The sequence below is a fragment of the Schistocerca nitens genome, chromosome 2 (assembly GCF_023898315.1).
Source record: "Schistocerca nitens isolate TAMUIC-IGC-003100 chromosome 2, iqSchNite1.1, whole genome shotgun sequence".
NCBI lineage: Eukaryota > Metazoa > Arthropoda > Insecta > Orthoptera > Acrididae > Schistocerca > Schistocerca nitens.
In genome coordinates, this window is record NC_064615.1 from 840,555,342 (window position 1) to 840,577,398 (window position 22,057).

The following is a 22,057-nucleotide window of genomic DNA, read 5'->3' on the forward strand; positions in this document are numbered from 1 at the left end:
AGTTAGCAAGTGAAAGATTTTGATAGAGAACAAACAATGTATTTACCTTAATAGTGTTCAAAAGTCATTATATATATATACTCTCTCTGATGGACACACGTCCAGATCATCTGCTCTCAAAATTCTGCCATCTCTCTCCCCACATCCACCACTGCTAGCGCCTCACCTCCAACTGCGCAACGCTACGCGCTGTTAACAGCCAACTGCCCAACACTATAATAGCAAATTCCAACAATGCAAACCAGCCACAGACTGCACACAGCACAATCAGTAATTTTCATGTAGAGCGCTAGGTGACCTTACCAACATAAAAACCTAAACTGCCTACTTACACCGTTTATTTAAAAGACTCAGCCACATTCTACCTTCCTCAGCACCTTTAAAAAATTTGACTTACTTTTTTATGCTAGGAGAGAAGCTGACAGGGCCAGTGGCAAAGAGACGGATAAGTAATGAAAATTTGAAGTTAGTAGACAGTGGTTGTGCTATATAAAGAGCGAAGGAGACAGTGGCAGTGTGAGAGAAAGAGAGGGATACAGTGGTAGTGGAGCATAGTTGGCAGTGACACAGTGACAGAACAGTGCTAGGAAAAGAGTGAAGGAGACAGTACCTGGGGAGGGGGGGGGGATGAAGAGAAAGTGGAAGTGAAAGTGGGTAAGAGCCAGTGATAATGAGAGACAGAGTGTATGACAATGACAAAGAAGAAGAGAGAGATAGTGACAGCGAGAACAACAGTAGGAAGGAAGGAATCAGATATTAGCAGCAAGAGAGAGAAAGAGGAGACAGTTGCAATGAGAGGAGACTACAGTAGTAGGACAGAACGAAGGGAACTGTGGATATGACACAGGACACAATGACACAGAGCCACAAAGAGATAATGACAATGAGCTAATCTGATTGACAGAAAGAGAAACTGGAAGTGGATGGGTATGAGCAATTTATACCGATGGGCTAATGTGTGTGAGTGAGTTACAGTTTGGGGAGTTTGTGGAAGTTTGAGACGAGTTTCTGTTAGAAAAAGAGCGAATATGTTTGCATGCCAGAATTTGTAGGAACATTTTTAAAGGTGCTGAGGGAGATAGAACGTTCGCATTTTTTGTGCTCCGATAGGAGCATTTTTCCGTCGGCAGTGCTGTATTCGATTAGTGCCTGTACGGTAAACAGTACACTTTCATTATATATAAAGCTGGCAACTAAATTGGTGCTCAGTCTTATTCGGATATGTGTTTTATAAATTAATAAATTAACACAGTATTGTGAGGTAAATGTTTTCTTTATTGCCATTTAATTTCCCCGAGTCTGTTTCTTACATTTTCATATGGTCCATAACGATCTGTTACACTTTAGCAGCGCGTCATTCGAATTCGTTCGATATTTGCGGACATGCTTTCTTGGCAAAGATTCCAAACATTGGATCAATACTCTAGAATAGATCGCACTATCGCCTTCTGTATGATTTTCTCTTAACAGACGAAATGCACCTTTTCCAGAATCAATCCAACATATTGCTCTTCCATTCTCCTTCCCTAACACCCACTATAAGTTCTCGTGCTATTTGATATCGCTCCGCCGGCCAGTGTGGCCGAGAGGTTCTAGGCGCTACAGTCTGAACCGCGCGACCGCTACGGTCACAGGTTCGAATCCTGCCTCGGACATGGATGTGTGTGATGTCCCTAGGTTAGTTAGCTTTAAGTAGTTCTAAGTTCTAGAGGACTGATGACCTCAGAAGCTACGTCCCATAGTACTCAGAGCCATTTGAACCATTTTGATATCGCTCCTTGGCATTAAACCTAAATATTTAAATGCTGCGGAGTGCTCCATAAGTTCGCCACTGATCTCGTAATCAACCACTTGCGAACGATGAAAACAGACAAGATTAGCGATCCACTGTACATCCTCTCAGTGACCCAAGCGAGTTTTGTGAGTAATGAAATCCATGTCAACAACGCACTGCGCGACACATTTATGCGTCGCAGTGCGGTGACCTCACCAAAGCCTCTTGCGTTCTAATTAAATAAAAGCACTCTGCAGAGTGCTTTCAGTCTGACAGCCATGCAAAGAGGGTGGCGTGATGTGGCAGGTTAGCATGTGTGCGCCATCTTGTCGTAATGGCAGGTGCACTGGATTCTCTGCGAGCGGACTCGTGTGTAGGACCAGCAGCCTCTGGGGAGCCGTTAATTCACAAAATGGCCGCTTATTTGACATACTTTTCTCCCTTAATTGACCCAAACAAAAATTTTCTGTTGCGTGCATGGTGTGAATTATTGTGCGGCCTCAGCGGTTCCAAGAAATAAACAGCCAACAGAGAGAAAAAATAGAAATACGACATGTACTGCCGAGATTTTGCCGTTTTTCAGAAATGAGGCCATTAACGATTGCACATAATGCGAGAACCTGTCCCTTACGGTGTCTGTTGATCGAAGCTATAGCAATTTAGCACACAGAAGCATTCTGTATATAATGACACTGACAACATAAACAATACAGAATGTCGTAGCTCTCGCCCCCGAAGAGGCGTTCTGCGTACTTTTTCCGCCTATCCACTCACTCTTCCGCGTTTAAGAAAATTTCCATATCACTCTTAATGTTACCATCCTTACTTTTAGCCCGCCCGGCTAGCCGCGCGGTGCTGGTCCCCAGCGCGAATCCGCCCGGCGGATTAATGTCTTGGTCCGGTGTGCCGGCCAGCCTGTTGATGGTTTTTAAGGCGGTTTTCCATCTGCCACGGCGAATGCGGGCTGGTTCCAGTTATTCCGCCTCAGTTCCACTACGTCAGCGATTGCTGCGCAAACACTGTCTCCACGTACGCGTACACCGTAATCACTCTACCACGCAGTTTGGCATTTGGGATTACACTCGTCTGGTATGAGAGGTTCCCGAAGATGGGGGGGGGGGGAGAGGAGGAGGAGGGAGGGGGGGTCCACTGGGGGCCGAACCGCACAATAACCCTGGGTTCGGTGTGGGGCGGCGGTGGGACGGGTGGACTGCTGTGGCCTGTTGTGGCGTTGTGAACCACTGAGGGCTACGGCGGGACGAGCCTCTCCCTCGTTTCTGGGTCCCCGGTTCTATACACAATACACACCCTTACTTTTAATTTCACCGCAGGCTGTTTTGACTTTTCTGTATGCTGAATCAGTCCTTCGGAAGACTATTTCCTTTTTGATATCTTCACATCTTTCCAGCAGCCATTTAGCGTTGGGTTTCCTTCACTTTCTATTTATTTCATTTCTAAGTGATTTATATAGCTCTATTCCTGTCTTTGCCTGAACATACTTCCTTCTTTCGTCGATCAGCTGAAGTATTTCTTCTGTTATCCAATGTCTCTTCGCAGTTACCATCGTTGTAACTATGTTTGTCTGTCCTACATCTGTGATTGCCCTTTTCATAGATTTCCACTCTTCTTCATCTTCGATATCACAGTGCATACAGGCTTACAGAACATCAAAAACATCTCACCATTCCTCATTGTTTCAGTATCCCATCCCCTTCCACATAGGTTCTTCCGCACAGTTCTCTGTAACTTAAGTCCCCTCTCTATCATTAGCAAACTGTGATCTGAATCTATATCTGCTGCTGAATACACATTATAGTCCAATAGCTGATTTGAGACTCTCTTTCTGACCATAGTGTAATCCAGATGAAATCTTCCCGTGTCTCCAGGTCTTTTCCAAATACAAATGGCTCAAATGGCTCTGGGTACTATGGGATTTAACATCTGAGGTCTTCAGTCCCCTAGAACTTAGAACTACTTAAACCTCACTAACCTAAGGACATCACACACATCCATGCCTGAGGCAGGATTCGAACCTGCGACCGTAGCGGTCGCGCGGTTTCAGACTGAAGTGTCTAGAACCACTCGGCCACACCGGCCGGCTTTCCAAATACAGCCTCTTCTGAATCTTAAACAGTGTATTCGCTGTTACTAACTGAAATTTATTACAGAATTCAAGGAATATTTCTCCTCTTTCATTCCAATTACCAAGTCATATTCTCCCGCAATTATTTCTTCTATTTCTTCCCCTACAACCGTGTTCCAGTCCCCCATAATTATTATATTGTAATTTTCCTTTACATACGAAATTACTTATTCAGTATCCTCACATATTTTATCTCCTCAGCTTTTGCTTGTGTCGTTGGCATGTACACCTGAACTACTGTTGTTGGCGTTGGTTTGCTGTCGGTTGTGATGAGAGAAACCCCTTTCACTGAACCGTTCACAGTAACTCATTCTCTGCTCTGCCTTCCTGTTCACAGCAAGTCCTATTCCAGTTGCACCAGTTTCAGCTTCTGCTATTACCCTGTATTCGTCTTATCAGAAATACTGAGCTGCTTTGCATTGCACTTCAGTGACCCCCCACTTTATCTAGACTCTGCTTTTGCATTTCTCTTATCAGGTTTTCTAGGTTCCCTACCACATTCAAACTTCCGACATTCCAGGCTCCGACTCGCAGAAGGTAACCCCTTCGTTCGTACCTCCCCGTGGCAGTTTCCTTCCAGAGATCCGAATGGAGGGCAAATCTGGATTCTTTTGCCAATGGAGAGATCATCATGGCATTTTTTCAATTACTTGCCACATATCTTGTAGATAAATACACTCTTAAGACCACGAAGGTAGACCATGAAGGTATTTCCGAATGCGACAGAAATCGCATGTACGGACAAACAAATGATTACAATTTCAGAAAATCTGATGATTTATTTAAGAGAAAAAACTTAAATCGAACACATCATCAACGCTTTGGTCCACTTCTGGCCCTTATGCACGCAGTCATACCGACTGGAACTGACTGATAGAGTTGTTGGGTGTGCTCCTGAGGAATGTCGTTCCAAATTCTGTCCAATTGGCACATTATATCGTCAAACTCCCGAGCTGCTTGAAGGCCTCTGCCAACCGCTGGAAACGTTCTCAATTTGGGAGAGATCCAGCCACCTTACTGGTTACCGTAGGGTTTGGCAAGCACAAAGACCAGCTGTAGAAAACATCGCCGTCTACTGGCGGACATCAGTTTGCTACCGAGCGAGGTGGCGCAGTGGTTAGACACTGGACTCGCATTCGGGAGGACGACGGTTCAATCCCGCGTCCGGCCATCCTGATTTAGGTTTTCCGTGATTTCCCTAAATCGCTCCAGGCAAATGCCGGGATGGTTCCTTTCAAAGGGCACGGCCGACTTCCTTCCCTAATCCGATGAGACCGATGACCTCGCTGTCTGGTCTCCTTCCCCAAACCAACCAATCAACCAACCAACCATTAGTTTGCTGAAATGTAAGCCCAGGATGGCTTGCCATGAAGGGCATCAAAACGGGGCGTAGAGTGTGATCGACGTACCGCTGTGCTGTAGGGATGCCGAGAATGACAATCAAAGGGATCCAGCTATGGAAAGAAATGGCACCCTAGACCATCACTGCTGGTTGTCGACCATACAGCGGACGACTGGCAAGATGGTATCCCACCGCTATCCAGGGTCTTTCCAGACACGTCTTCGCTGGTCTTCGGGGCTCAGTTCGAAGCGGGACTCATCACTTAATTCTACTCTATTCATTGATATTACAGACCGGAGATGTATCTGGAGACCCCTTGGACAGTGGTGGATACAAACCTGACTGTCGGTCGCCATACGGCCCCACAACCAGCTGTGGTGGTCTGGGGTGCCATTTCTTTTCAAAGCAGGACCCCCTTTAATTGTCTTCCGCAGCACCCCTACAGCACAGCGATTCGCCGACGATATTCTACGCCCCGTTTTTTTTCCCTTCAAGGAAAAAAGTCGTCTATTGGACATCCAACAACTCTATGACTCAATGCCAAGCAGAATGAGTGCTTGCCTAAGGGCCAGAGGTGGACCAACGCGTTATATCGACACACTCATTTTCTGAAGCTCTTTCTCTTGGATAAATCATTCGATTTTTCTGACGTTGTAATCATTTGTTTGTCTGTACATGCACATCACATCTACCGATTTCCGTCCCAATGAGGCGATTCCTTCGTGGCGAAGCTTTTTTTTTTTGTCTTAGAATGTGTTAAGTGTCTTTTATACAATGGTTTCCAGTGGAACATTTTTTCGTGCTTCAGTGTTGGACTGAATTGATGCGACTCACCACAACTTCCTCACTCGTGCCAAACTCTTCGCACTTGCACCTTACATACTCAGTTATGTGATGGATGTGTTCCAGTCTCTGTGTTTCCCCACAGTTTTCACCCGCTTCAGCCCCTTCAAGTACCACGGAAATTATTCTCTGGTGTCTTATACATGCACTGTCATCCTGCTGCTTCTTCTTGTTATTGTTCTCAATGTGTCACCTTCCTAGGTGTTTCTGCGGAGAACCTCCTCATTTCTAATCAGGCAACCTAATATTCAACATCCTTTTACATTACTGCATCTCAAACAGTTTCTGTTTTCTTCTTTTCCGGTTTCCCCGCAGCTGGAACTACCCTGTCTTATTTCGGGTATCTCCAGTAGGATGCAGTTCCTATCTGTTAACTTTCGCACAAACGACACTCGAATGTCAGCATGTCTTTCGAGTTCTATGAGCACAGTGGGGACTGACTGGCTCGCTGCTCCAGTTATCGACTGCCAGTTTTGGCCCCAGTGAACCTCTTTTGGCTGCGAGTATGTGACTCTTTGGCGGCGGACTTACGAGCGAGTCTGAAGGCTGAGATGGCCGACTCTACTGTGTATAGATAATTAGTAACATTTGGTTACTCACTGTTTTCCCTGGTGTTATAATTTTAACAACCAGTACTGTATTCAGAGATTTGTGTAACCACTTAGATCAGTGGCTCCCAACATGGGGGTAATTATCCCCTGAGAGATAAAATGAAATTTTATGAGGGGTAAAAACTAAACAATTCGATTCTGTTTTAGTCAAGAAACTAAACTATGTTCAAAAGATCATCATTATTATTACTATTTTGTAAGACTGTCATATTATTTATAAAAGTTATCAATAAGAAATTTTTCTCAATTAGCAGCATTAACGTCGTGAAGGTTACAGGTTCCTCACATATTTTATGCTTTGTCCAGTACAACGCAGAAGATAAAAGTGAGACATACATGCAACAAATGCTAAATATCTCAAGAAAACTTCTCCAAGTTGCAGATAGTCTTCTCCAAATTGTAGTTAGTAGCTGCAGTAGTCCAGAATTTGCTTCATTACTCACTTCGAAACAAATAAATGAATTTATTGATAGTACGACACAGCACTAACTACACAAAGGCTACTATAGTGCTGCACAAAATTTTATTATTATTATTATTATTATTATTATTATTAGAGTGGTTAAACACAAAGCTTTAAGAGCCTGAACTCCAATTTCTGCCAGTTTATTTTTATTTTATTTATTGATCCATTTGATTCATTACATACTTAAACAGTACATTGAATATAAGACAAGTCAAAATTGCGAAAGGAGCAGAAACACACACACACACACACACACACACACACACACACACAAACACACACACACACACACACAGGGGGAGAGAGAGAGAGAGAGAGAGAGAGAGAGTGCATGACAAAATTAATTACAGATAACAATCATAAATTACAAGCGACAAATATAGCAATTTGAAAATTTGAATTTAACCATTATTAGATAATCATTGTTTACAAGTCTATTTTTTGTAATTTAAAAGTTCTTTTACAGAGTAAAAACATTTTTCCACTAGAAATGACTTAAGATTACGTTTAAAAAAAATTTATGTTGCTGCGACTTTAAATCGCTGGGTAGGCTGTTATATAGCTGAACTGTTATCTGTGATACACTTTTTTGGTACAGTGCTGTTCTACACTGTGACATGTGGATATTATTTGTGTTTCTGGTGTTGTGACTGTATATATGCTTAAGTTATTGAAGATGTCCAGTTTGGTTTAAAAGATACTCATTTGCGAACAGCATACACTCATATGTGTAAAGGCTCGTTAGGCTCATTATTTTCATCTGGATGAAATGTTGTCTACATGTTTCCAGTTTTCTTAGGTTGCCAGTTCAGAAGTAAGAAAGTGATTTATGAACAGTTAGTAGTTGCAGGGGCAACAGTCTATATGATTGACTGATCTGGCCTTGTAATACTAACCAAAACGGCCTTGCTGTGCTGGTACTGCGAACGGCTGAAAGCAAGGGGAAACTACAGCCGTAATTTTTCCCGAGGGCATGCAGCTTTACTGTATGTTTAAATCATGATGGCGTCCTCTTGGGTAAAATCTTTCGGAGGTAAAATAGTCCCCCATTCGGATCTCCGGGCGGGAACTGATCGGGAGGACGTCGTTATCAGGAGAAAGAAAACTGGCGTTCTACGGGTCGGAGCGTGGAATGTCAGATCCCTTAACCGGGCAGGTAGGTTAGAAAATTTAAAAAGGGAAAAGGATAGGTTACAGTTAAATATACTGTGAATTAATGAAGTTCGGTGGCAGGAGGAACAAGACTTTTGGTCAGGTGAATACAGGGCTATAAATACAAAATCAAATACGGGTAATGCAGGAGTAGGTTTAATAATGAATAAAAAAAATAGGAGTGCGGGTAAGCTACTACAAACAGCATGATGCGAGGCATCAAGGGATCACAAATTTAGCATTGGAGGGCAGTGTGGAGGGTAAAAATCGCAGAGGGAGACCAAGACATGAATACACTAGGCAGATTCAGAAGGATGTAGGTTGCAGTAAGTACTGGGAGATGAAGAATCTTGCACAGGATAGGGTAGCATGGAGAGCTGCATCAAACCAGTCACAGGACTGAAGACCAAAACAACAACAACAACAACAACAACAAGTATAGTGCACACATGTGAACTTGTTTGATTTTAAATGGGGTTGCACTATTCAGGTCACGCAAGTGTCACAATGGGGAGAAGTAATGCAGAGGACGCATGTTTTGTAGCAAGTGTGTAGCCTCACTGGGGATACTTAGCTTTCTTTTCTGAGAAAGAGTTGTGGGTAGCATTTGCGATGCACCACGAATTCCTCCGTCACTCATGCTCTCTCTCTCTCCCTCCCTCTCTCTCTCTCTCTCTCTCTCTCTCTCTCTTTCTCTCACGCACACACACACACACACACACACACACACACACTCACTCACATACACACACAAAATATCATTCATCATTTTAAAAATAAGTGTTCCACGGAGTCATTCATTCTACATGTTCGTTAGGTGCTAAAGTTGATGATAATCTGGGAGAGGGAGGCAACACATGGCGGGAGGGGTGGGGGCAGATTGGCGGGGGGGGGGGGGGGGAGGGGAGATTACTAGCTAATGTCTGATTGCACTCAGGGGTAATAGTCTAAGAAAGGTTGGGAACACTGACGTAGATGGTTAGAAGTGGACCGTTGCTAATAGTACTGGTAATTAACAGTTTGTGCCAGTGCTAGTAGCTTGGTAAGGTACTGACCTCTCGGCAGCGGGGCGGCCGATCTCGCCGACGTAGCGCAGGCCGTGTATGCTGGTGTTGCGGCAGTACTCTGAGAAGTGCGACACGGAGTGATTGACGCTGACGCCGGGGATGCTGCGCAGGCTGCGCCGAGAGTCCAGCTTCTCCAGAGGCGGCACGGCGCGCTTCACTGCGCCGTCCAGCGCGCCATCCTTCAGTCTGCAAAAGACCGCCACACCGCTCTTCAGACACGCTGCTGTATGTGTAACGGTCAATACAGTGTCCGAGCCAAGGCTCTCTGAACTCGGCGGGCAGCCTACACCAGATAATCAAGTAGGCTACATGAACATTATGTAGGGCCAAACTGATATCAAAAGATGAAGTGATTCACGGTAGCACTTTCTGACATTACAAATCATCACCAGACACCTGAGTAATAAGCTCACAGCACAAATTAGTAGTCACCCCCCTAAACCTTGTAAGTAGGCTGTTTAGGTTTTTTTATTGGTAACGCCACGTAGCGTTCTGTTTGAAAATCACTGGCTGTTCTGTGTGCAGTCTGTGGCTGGTTTGCATTGTTGTTTGCTATTGTAGTGTTGGGCAGTTGGCTGTTAACAGCGCGTAGCGTTGCACAATTGGAGGTGAGCCGCCAGCAGTGATGGATGTGGGGAGAGAGATGGCGGAATTTCGAGAGCGGACGATCTGGACGTGTGTTAATAATTCAGCAAGGGACTGATTAACAGCATTGCTGGTTCTAAGGACAATTCCAAAAACTTTGTGAGTCCACAAGTGGTGGTTATGGACTTGCTATATTGTCCGCAAGACTCTTCGATGGTGATTGGGCACCTGCGCAGTCGCGACAGATGGCTGCTGGCCGTCTCTACAAGGACTGAAGTGGGTCTGCACCTTTGATGATCCACCAATACCATTATTTCTACAAGGACTCCAGTGGGTCTGCACCTCTGGTGGCCCACCACTACCGTAATCTCTAACAGGACTACAGTGGTCTGCTCTGTGATGACCTACCTACTAATATTCTTCAACTTCGACTGACTCTGCTGTGGGTTTGCTCTGTTGTGACCCATTACCTGTCAGCATGTCAAGAGTCAGCACTGTTGGAAGGACAGTCTTCAAGACTTCATGGAAATGAACTACTTCCTTGTGCATTTTCTTTTACTAATGAGACTTCCCAAAAAAAAAAAAAAAAAAAACTGTAATTACTATTGTGATAAATAATCAGGACTGTCTTTATGAGAACAATTTTAGCTTTTGACCAACATTATATCAGTAAGTGTGTGCATTTGATGTATTTGTTATTGTAATTATGAAAAATTTTTTCAAATCTGCATTGGCCACTGACCAAAAGAATTTGTAAAATTTTTTGTGGGGAGAATGGGGGCTATGTAAGTAGGCTGTTTAGGTTTTTTTATTGGTAACGCCACGTAGCACTCTGTTTGAAAATCACTGGCTGTGCTGTGTGCAGTCTGTCGCTGGTTTGCATTGTTGTTTCCTATTGTAGTGTTGGGCAGTTGGCTGTTAACAGCGCGTAGCGTTGCACAGTTGGAGGTGAGCCGCCAGCAGTGATGGATGTGGGGAGAAGGGCGGCGGAATTTTGACAGCGGACGATCTGGACGTGTGTCCATCAGAAAAAGTAAATTTGTAATATTGGATACCATGACTTTTGAACACTATGAAGGTAAATACATTGTTTGTTCTTTATCAAAATCTTTCATTTGCTAACTATGCCTATCAGTAGTTAGTGACTTCAGTAGTTAGAATCTTTTATTTAGCTGGCAGTATTGGCGTTCGCTGTATTGCAGTAGTTCGAGTAATGAAGATTTTTGTGAGGTAAGTGGTTCATGAAAGGTATAGGTTATTGTTAGTCAGGGCCATTCATTTGTAGGGATTATTGAAAGTCAGATTGTGTTGCGCTAAAAATATTGTGTGTCAGTTTAGTGATGATCAGAAGAAGTAAAGAGAGAAATGTCTGAGTACGTTCAATTCTGCTCAGCTGTTTGAAAATCAAATAAAGTAAGGGGTTTATCAGCACAGTATTCATTAATTTTTCTAAGGGGACATTTCAACCTGTATATGTATATCTTTGTAGAATTCGTACCTAGCAGTCAGTGCCCGGATTGCAGCCACCGCACAAGCTCCAGCAACACACTGGTTGTCAGCCGTTGGTGACACACGCACATAAGCGTGTCATCTTCCGGATCCAATATTTTCCTGGATAGCATTTACGAGGGGCAGCGTCCGTTGCTTGGCATAGGCCCATAGGAACATACGAGGGTGAGTCAAATGAAAACCTTAAATTTGCAATAACAAATCGAAATTTCGTGCCGTTATCCTGTAAGTTGGTAAGCCTGCTACAAACAGCGTGCAGAATTGCCTGTAGGTGGCAGCATACTGCAGATGCACACATACCGTCGCAGTATCAGTATAAATATGGCCGCCCCACTTGCAACTTGCACCAGGGAAGAACAGTGTTCTGTTATTCGGTTTTTGCGTAGTGAAGGTGTGAAACCTATTGAAATTACTCGACGAATGAAGGTTCAGTACGGTGATGCATGTTTGTCACAGCAGCAAGTCTACGAATGGAGTAGGAAGTTCGCAAATGGTGTGACTTCAGTGGAAGGTGCTCCTCGTCAAGGTCAGGCACAACGAGTTGTGACTCCACAGAACATTGCAGCAGTTGAAGCCATAGTGAAGGAAAACCGCCGAGTGACACTGAATGACATTGCAGCATGTTTACAGATTAGTCATGGGTCAGCACACCACATTGCGCAAGATGTGCTCCAGTTTCACGAAGTGTCTGCAAGATGGATGCCACGGCAGCTGACTCCTGAAATCAGAGAACGACTTGTTTATGCTTGTGAAGAACTTCTTCGGCGCTTAGAACGAGAAGGTGATGGCTTCCTTGCAAGAATCGTTACTGGGGACGAAATCTGGGTTCACTTCCACCAACCGGAAACGAAGATAGCGAGCAAGGAATGGCGCCATTCCTCATCACCAAAACCAAAGAAGTTTCTAACAGAACCATCAGCAGGAAAGGTTATGCTGTATCTCTTTTGGGACGAAAAAGGCGTCATTTTCGAGCATTACATGCCTAGAGGGACCACTGTCACCAGTGCATCATACACAGATCTCCTAAAAAATTATCTGCGGCCTGCAGTCAAATCAAAGGGACGTGGATTGCTGTCAGCAGGTGTCCTTTTGCAACATGACAATGCAAGGCTCCACACTCCCCGTACAACAGTTGCAACAATCACAGACCTGCGTTTTGAGTGTCTTCCTCATCCACCATACTCACCAGACCTTGCCCCAAGTGATTTCCATATGTTTGGACCACTCAAAGATGCAATGGGAGGAAAGAAGTTCCGTTCTGATGAAGAGCTACGCCACGCGGTGCATGAGTGGTTGCGCGGACTACCAAAAGAATTTATTTCCAAAGGAATTTATGCACTTTGTAAGTGCTGGAAGACTTGCATTGAGCGTGGGGGAGATTATATTGAAAAGTGATACAGCTTTGTACCACTTCTTCACAATAAATAATATTTAAAAAAATATTTAAGGTTTTCATTTGACTCACCCTCGTACTTTAATCGGTTAGGTGACAACAGTAACCGGCCGTTGTGGCCGAGCGGTTCTAGGCGCTTCAGTCCGGAACCGCGCTGCTGCTAGGGTCGCAGGTTCGAATCCTGCCTCGGGCATGGATGTGTGTGCCGTCCGTAGGTTAGTTAGGTTTAAATAGTTCTAAGTTCTAGGGGACTGATGACCTCAGATGTTAAGTCCCATAGTGCTCAGAGCCATTTGGACCATTTTGTGATAACAGTTCGTCGCGATTTTAACACAGATTGGACATTCATTCCTGATGGTGGTTTACCAACAGAAGGAGGCTGAGAACTTTGCCTACCCACGCCAGCCGTTACTCTGCGACATTCTGTAATAGCTCCCTATACCATATGATATAGCAGTATATACGCCAGAAGATGGAACTTAAAATTGCGATACTGGGTGTGTGTGTCTCTAATCGACTGCAGTAAATACAGCTATTGCGGACTATGGGACTTTTGATTCGCTTTTATATTTGAACACGTGTATATAAAAACCTGTGAAACACTGTATGAATGGGCAATCAGTATGTATAATTACTTTAGCTGTGGCTCCCTAATTTGAAAATTATCTGCCGCGTACAGTAACTTTAAATGTGATATTACGAGCACAAAACTAGATAGAGTTGCAAGCTACCAGAATACTGTATGTTGTGATTTAGAATCTTTGTAATTTTATAAGCGTTCCCCAGGTTTAAGTAAAAGATATTTTCCTATGAGTGAATGTGCGTGTTATTGATGTGGGGCTGTTTTTGTCTTATATTAGCTGTAGTTTGCCGCACTGGAATTCTAAACCAGAATGAGTGCCTTTCCCCCACAGTGCGCTGCCGATTGCACTACACGGGCACGCTTCACGGAGCGATTAAAAGTTGCAATTAGATTTCCACAAACGCTCAATAACGAATGTGGCCCAGAACCTTCAAAACCTAATGTCTAATTCGAACGTAACAAGGCGTACCTCGAGGATACGACAAATCCCAGAACTTTGACATGAAACTTCGTGGCAGATTAAAACTGTCTGCCGGACTGAGACATGAAACTGAGATCTTTGCCTTTCGCGGACAAGTTCTCTACTGACTGAGCTATCCAAGAACGACCTATCAGCAGCCGTCAGAGCTCTACTTCCACCAGAACCTCTTCTCCTTACAACCAATCTTCACAGAAGTTCTCCAGCGTAGCGCACAGTACGTATAATACGAATAAATCCTGGTTCGAGTCCCGGCTCGGCACTTAATTTCAATCCTGCCAGGAAGTTTCAGATCAGCACACAGAATGAAAATCTATCCTGGATACTTCCTCATAGTCGTCGGTCATTTATTACGTCGCATTTCAAAGCTAGTGCGTTGTACTTCAGTAAATTTGAAGAGATTCAGTGCCTCTGTTACGAGGGGACAGAGAATCGACATCAAACGTTAATTTAGACACTATACACGTAATGTTCTTACTTCAAGAAATGTAGTAATCAGCATCTTTCCTGCATTGATTTATTTATGCCGAGACACGTTTCGGGATTTAGCGCATCTTCAGTTCACGTAGTACATTTATATCCTCGTCAGTACAACTATTTTATCGACTGCTTTTTGAATGCAGCAGATATCCTGTGAAAAACTGCGTAATATACAATTTATATACTGTAATGGTTCGCACAGGTGTTCTTTTAATGATGTAAAATGACTATCGGCATTTAAGATGATTGGTTATACACTTAGTGGAGTAGTCAGTGACTAGCATTGACAGAATTATAACTGAATTATATTGAATGTTACTAAAATGTTATGAGATATTTTACTTGTAAGCCGAGTTATTACTACACACATTATTAGAACTACACAGTGTTTTAGAATGAATACCTTGTCGCAAAGGGAAGGAGAACAGAAAATTGTGGTCTTTTCTTTATTATTACAATTATGTTTTATAGAATGAATACCTTGTCGCAAAGGGAAGGAGAACAGAAAATTGTGGTCTTTTCTTTATTATTACAATTATGTTTTATTTCACAACTGTATGTCATGTGCAGGTTACATAAATGATTTATGGAAATTTCTAAGTTTCATTTTTATGAGTAAATCTCTTTGAGTATGTCGAATCTCATTTGGGAATATGTGCATGTGCCAATAAATATCTGTTTCTTTGCGTAGATTCATTCTTTTGACTTTGTTTGCCAGACGTACTCTTTGCATGTTGCTTTTCGATTATGTTCATCTGCAGCAACATGTAAGACAAAGGCGGATTTGCTTAGGTTTTTACACCAAGCGCATACGTGTGTCCGCAGAATCGTATTTTGAAATATGGAATTTTTCGTACATAAATTCCAGTTCTGTATGTACCTGATCTACTGCACGGGTTGGTGGTGTTTTTAATACTGTGATGGCTTTCGCCTTTATTTTGGTAACTGCGTAATCTGATAGTTGTATCTCGAAAAATTTTGGTAACTTATGTGAAAGTTCTGTCAATTATGACACGTACATGTATCTTTCTGTCGGCTGTGTTGTGGCGTTATCTGAGGTGGTTTTGTCTTTTTAATGTGGGACCTTAACTCGTCTATTAAACCTAGATTATAGCCATTATTGTAAGCAGCTATTTTAAGGATATTTAGTTCTTCGGTACGGTACCTGTGACCTAGCGGTAGCGTCATTGATTAGTAATGAATGCGTCTTAAATTCTGATTAATAGTCGGCACAAGAAGTCACCCTCATTCTGCCAACAGCCTTGTCAAAATGGGTGGAGGAGCGGACAGAGGTTCAGGGCACTCTCTTGTCTTTGGAGTGGAAAACTGCCCCTAAAGGCGGAAGAATCAGCAATGATCAACGGCATGAGGATGCAGAAGACAATGGAAATCACTGCATTAAAGACACACAACGTATGTCCACAGGATACGTGGCGTATAATTGAAAAAGCGTCATGAGGATCCTTCCATTGGCAAAAGATGCCGGAATAGTCCTCCATTCGAATCTCCGGGAACGGAGTGCCGAGGGGGAGGTGACCATGGAAAAACTATTGAATTACCAACGAAAGCATAACGTTCTTCCAGTCTGGGCGTGTAATGTCAGAAGCTTGAACGTGGTAGGGAAATGCAAAGGCTCAATCTAGATATAGTAGGGGTCAGTGAAGTGAAGTGGAGAGAAGACAAGGATTTTTGGTCAGATGAGTATAGGGTAATATCAACAGTAGCAGAAAATGGTATAACGGGAGCGGTATTCGTTATGAATAGGTAGGGCAGAGTGTGTCTTACTGACAACAATTCCGTGATAAGGTTGTTCTTATCAGAATCGACAGCAAGCGACCACCCACAACAATATTTCAGGTATACATGCTGACATCGCAAGCCGAAGATGAAGAGACAGAGAAACTATATGACAATGCTGAAAGGGTGATACAGTACGTAAAGGGAGATGACGATCTAATAGTCTTGGGGAACTGGAATACAGTTGTAGGGGAAGAAGTAGAAGAAAAAGTTACAGTAGAATATGAGCTTGGGACAAGAAGTGAGAGAGGAGACAGACTGATTGAATTCTCTAATAAATTTCAGTTAGTAATAGCGAATAAAACGTGGTGCTACAGAAGAATGCTGAAGATAAGGTGGGTAGATCACGTAACTAATGAAGAGGTATTGAATAGGATTGGGGAGAAGAGAAGTTTGTGGCACAACTTGACTAGAAGAAGGGATCGGTTGGTAGGACATGTTTTGAGGCATCAAGGAATCACAAATTTAGCATTGGAGGGCAGCGTGGAGGGTAAAAATCGTAGAGGGAGACCAAGAGATGAATACACTAAGCAGATTCAGAAGGATGTAGGTTGCAGTAAGTACTGGGAGATGAAGAAGCTTGCACAGGATAGAGTAGCATGGAGAGCTGCATCAAACCAGTCTCAGGACTGAAGACCTTAACAACAACAATAGCGAATACTCTGTTCAAGAGTTACAAGAGGAGGACGTATACTTGGAAAATGCCGGGTGAAACGGGAAGATTACATCACGGTCAGATAGAGATTCCGAAATCAGGTACTGGATTGTAAGGCGTACCCAGGAGCAGATATAGACTGGGATCACAGTGTAGTAGAGATGAAGAGGAGGCTGAAGTTTAAGAGATTATTCAGAAAGAATCAATAATCAAAGAAGTGGGATACGGAATTACTAAGGAATGACAACGCACGCTTGTAGTTCTCTAGGACTATAGATACTACAATAAGAAATAGCTCAGTAGGCAGTACAGTTGAAGAGGAATGGACATCTCTAAAAAGGGCAATCGCGGAAGTTGGAAGGAAAAATACAGGCACAAAGAAGGTAACTGCGAAGAAACCATGGGTAACAGACGAAATATTCAGTTGATTGATGAAAGAAGGAAGTACAAAAATGTTGAGGGAAATTCAGGAATATGAGTCACTGAGGAATTAAATAAACAGGAAGTGCAGGGAAGCTATGACGAAATGGCTGCACGAAAAATGTGAAGAAATCGAAAAAGAAATGATTGTTGGAAGGACTGACCAGCATATAAGTAAGTCAAAACACCCATCGGTGCAATTAAAAGCAAGGGTGGTAACATTAAGAGTGCAACGGGAATTCCACTGTTAAATGCAGAAGAGAGAGCGGATAGATGGAAAGAGTACATTTAACGCCTCTATTAGGGGAGGATAGTCCGATGTGATAGGAGATGATACAGGAGTCGATTTAGTAGAGATAAGAGATCCAGTTTTAGAATCAGAATTTAAGAGAGCTTTACAGGACTTAAGACCAAATACGTAGGAGCGATTACTGCACATAGCTATGGCGTTTCAGGTTTTATGTGAAACAAACATTCGCAGAATAGTCTGAAATAATCTGTTTCACATACAGCGTGAAACGCCATATCTGCGTACACTAATCGCTCTTGGATATCTGATGATGGATAAATTCCGAAAGTCGTCACATGAGCAATGATGTCATTCCTTGCCTGATGTTTGACTTTAACCACTGCGACCCATTCCGCCGGAATGCAGAAATACAGACTGTTTTTATTTCAAGTTTGACCTCAGATAAGAAATAACAAGAGAAATGTGGTTTTTTTTCGTGCGATGTAACTACAGATTAACAAATTTCGATTTTTTCCTTTAATTGTACTGTGAAACCTTACTTCTTCCCTAATTTCATCATCGTAGATCAACGGGAAGCCCGTTATGCACTTTGAGGAGTGAGTTCGCCAGTATCAAAATATGTGATATAAATGGCCGTACCGTTTGACTGAATTAATTCAGAAGCTAACGTTTATTATACCACAAAGGGTCCGTAGACGTTAATATGTGACATAAATTTCTACTTGATGTGTGTGCTCATCCCTGAGAAAAAGTGTTCTTAACAGACTGACGGACGGCTAGACACAGTTGTATAACAAATGACAAATATTTGTTTTCGTGTGATGTAATTACATATCTATAGTTTTCAGATTTTCTTCCCTTAGTTGCACTGTGAAACCCTGATTCTTGCCACATTTCATGATACTAGGCGAACTGGAACTACCCTATAGGTTTTGATGAGTGAGTTTGCGAGTATCAAAATATGTGACCCCAAGTGGCATTAGCTTTTGGCTGCATTGACTTAGAAGCTAACATTTGTTACATCGCCAAGGGCATATAGACCTTAGTACGTGACATACAACACGACTACCCCTTTCTGAGAAAAAGAGGTGTTAACCGACAGACGAACAAACAGAAAGTCAGAAAAGAAACGAAAAATAATCTCTCGTGTAATACAGCCACAAATTTACAGTTTTCGGACATTTTTCCTTTGGTTGTATTGTAAAACCTCCCTTTCCGTCAAATTTCGTGATTCTAGGCCAACGGGACATAAATTTCTACTTGATGTGTGTGCTCATCCCTGAGAAAAAGTGAGTGAGTTAGCGAGTATTAAAATATGTGACATAAATGGACTTATCTTTTGACTGCGTTAACTTGGAAGCTTCAATTTTTTGCACCCCTAAGCTTACATTTATTACACCGCCAGGGGCCTATTAAATTTCAAATCGATATGTCTATCCGTTCCTGAGAAAAAAAGGTTTTTAACAGTCCAACAGACAGACAGACAGGGGGACGGACAGCAAAGCTTCCTATAAAAGTTCCGTTTTTACTAACAAAGGCATGGAACCCTAAAATTATGAAAAAATTTATCGAAAGAACGAGAGGGTGCCTCCAGAGTCGTGGAGGGCATTTGAGTAATTTCATACATAATCTCAGGAAGCATACTCTGAAACAATATACAAATTACTTAATTTCGTGAATAATGCTATGTGCTACTATGCACTCAGAAGCTGCGTTTCTTGTAGAAAACTCTACACGGGCCTGACAGCCGCAGAGACTCCTGGACAGGTCTTTTGTGAAGCCTCCCGCTCCTAACCCCCGTCGTGGACTCACCCGTTCATCGCGTCGCGGCCGTGTGCTGTGCGTGGCGCGCTGCCGACAAGTGAACTGGCCAACGCACGCCACCCCCGCTGCTTCCGAGGCCGCCGCCCAACCACTGCTGTGCGCACGCCCATCCACAGTGACGTCACGATCAAAAGGCATCCGTGCGCCTCGCTTCTATCGCAAGCACGAGACCGAAAGGCCAAAAAGCTCTCCAAACGACCATCCGTTTCTGAGCACCATCCTACCATCAGCAATACGGTCATAAGTTTTTCCTTCTACTACTAATAACCAGTGATTGCATATTCGGAAATCGTTGAATAAGAAATTGCATTTGGTACCAAAAGCGTTAATGATATTTCAAAAACTATATCTTTCTTACAATAAGCTGTTAAACGAATTATACAAGATATCTGCGCATTTTAAGGTTAAAATTACGAGGGGCGTTGAATAAGCAATGCAACAAGTTTTCTTTCTCGGCCAGTTTCGGTTGAAAAAATGCTGAATTTGTTGTAGGACATCGTGATACACTCACTCTTCAGCCCCTGTAGTTTAACGACGTTCCAATACATGGTGGAGCTGTACGCCTTCAAAATGTGTCTGTAACGGAGGCGCGTTCCGAGCTGTTTCTTTTGGCAGAAAAACCAGAGCATCGCAAATATTCAGAGGCGCTGCCGGTGAAAAAGAGCGCGATGAGTTGCTGGGCGAAGAGTTTGTCATCATCGTGACAAGGTCGTGTAAACCAGTCCGATCTCCCGCATATCAGCCGGCCGCATACAGTGTAAGTAGGCTGTTTAGGTTTTTATGTTGGTAACGCCACGTAGCGCTCTGTATGAAAATCGCTGACTGTGCTGTGTGCAGTCTGTGGCTGGTTTGCGTTGTTGGAATTTTTGCTATTGTAGTGTTGCGCAGTTGGATGTGAACAGCGTGTAACGTTGCGCAGTTGGAGGCAGTGTTGCCAATTTAGCGACTTTGTCGCTAGGAATGGCGACTTTTGCCTTCGTCTTAGCGACAAACAAAAATTTTTAGCGACAAAAATTATTTAGCGACTTATCTGGCGACTTTTGGAGTACTGACGGCTTTTGAAGTACAAATAAAAACTATTTTGGGCCAGTATTTTCATTAACAAAACTAAGATTTTAACTATAGAATGGGTACTACACTGACTTTGTTCAAGATTTACTAAGTTAAATTAAGTTCTTAGCAGATCATTTAGCGTTGTTCAGCATTTAGTAAACCTGAATGTGGGAGTTGCCTACAGAGTAAGAAAACCTTGACTATAGAACAATTCATTATTCATTACCCACTAGCCTGTTATCGTCGATAGCGTATCGATCTATAATTCTTCAGCTTTTGAACTCCCTTTATTTTTCGAATTGACAAAGAACATACGTAATATTAAGTATGATAAAATACATTTCTGTCCAGCAACCTCTAATTTTTCTAAATGTTAACTCGCAGTCAAATTATTACCACATGCACAGTGGTAACGCAAGAACAATTCGGTGGGGTTATCTCAGACATTATTACGTTTTAAACAATGAACAATAGGACTGATATGGAGTTACCAAGTGAGTAGATTGTTTCATGACCTATAGTTCGCCTGAATTTTAATGTATTTTCAGTGATTATAAATTGGTGAAACTTATGTTGTGGTGGCTTACATAATGGATTTACCGCAGAAGAAGAAGCAGTACGCTCAAAGATATCGGCATGCGTGGGAAGCAGAACCTGAATTCAATGAGTGGCTGAAACCAGTCGTTGGAGACTTATCCAAGGCAAGATGTCAAGTATGTGCAACAGAGTTTTATGCTAAATTGTGTGATATTAGAAAGCATTCGAAAACTATTAAGCATAAACAAAAAATTGATTAAAAAAAACACAACCCACCTTACCTGTGAAAATTGTTCCGAAAACTACAATTAGAATAGGCGCCCTTTCTTTATTTATTGCTGAACATTGTTCTATTTTAGCTGTAGATCATTTAGGAATACTGTACCAGAAGGTGTTTTCCGGTGATGAGGGCGCTAGAAACATGCAATTACATCGTACTAAGTGCACTAACATTATAACTGAAGTTTTGTCTCCATATTTTACACAATCATTGGTTGAAGATATAGGTAACCAAAAATACAGTGTACTAATAGATGAATCCACAGATGTATCAATATCTAAAATGCTAGATATCGCTATACGGCACTATAGTGTAAACAATCAAACCATTAGATCAGCATTTCTCAAACTCGTTGTAGTAGAAACTGCAGATGCAAAAAATCTGCTTGCTGTTCTTGTGAATTCTTTGAAAGATCTCAAACTTCCAATCGCTAATATGGTATGAATTGGCACAGATAATGCTTCTGCAATGGTTGGAATTAAGAATGGGCTTTTCAAACAACTCAAGAGAGAATATGGTTTGAAGCATTTGGTATTGATCCGTTGCATTTGTCACTCTCTTCAGCTTGCAGTTTCGCACGCCTCATTGAATACCATACCTAGAAACATAGAATTTCTTGTACAGGAAATCTACAATTGGTTCTCCATTTCACCCAAAAGACAAGAGGGATATAAAAAGGTTTATGAGACAATAAATTGTAGAAAACAGCCACTAAAAATTTTGAAGCTCTGTGCAACACGTTGGCTTTCAATTGAACCAGCAATACGAAGAATTCTGGAGCAGTGGGAAGAACTAAAGCTACATTTTTCACTTGC

The 22,057-nt window shown here is 42.6% G+C and overlaps 1 protein-coding gene across 1 annotated transcript in view; it reads right to left on the reverse strand.

The window, feature by feature from the left end:
* Positions 1 to 19,395, reverse strand: part of LOC126234670 (pickpocket protein 28-like) — a 109,105-nt gene extending 89,710 nt beyond the window's left edge. Inside the window, exons 1-2 of the mRNA XM_049943410.1 lie at positions 19,361 to 19,395; positions 9,387 to 9,584 (exon numbers count right to left, since the gene is read on the reverse strand). Coding sequence (XP_049799367.1) covers positions 9,387 to 9,584; positions 19,361 to 19,368 — 206 coding nt within the window. The 5' untranslated portion in view covers positions 19,369 to 19,395. The remainder of the gene's footprint in view (positions 1 to 9,386; positions 9,585 to 19,360) is intronic.
* Between the last annotated feature and the right edge of the window lie 2,662 nt (positions 19,396 to 22,057).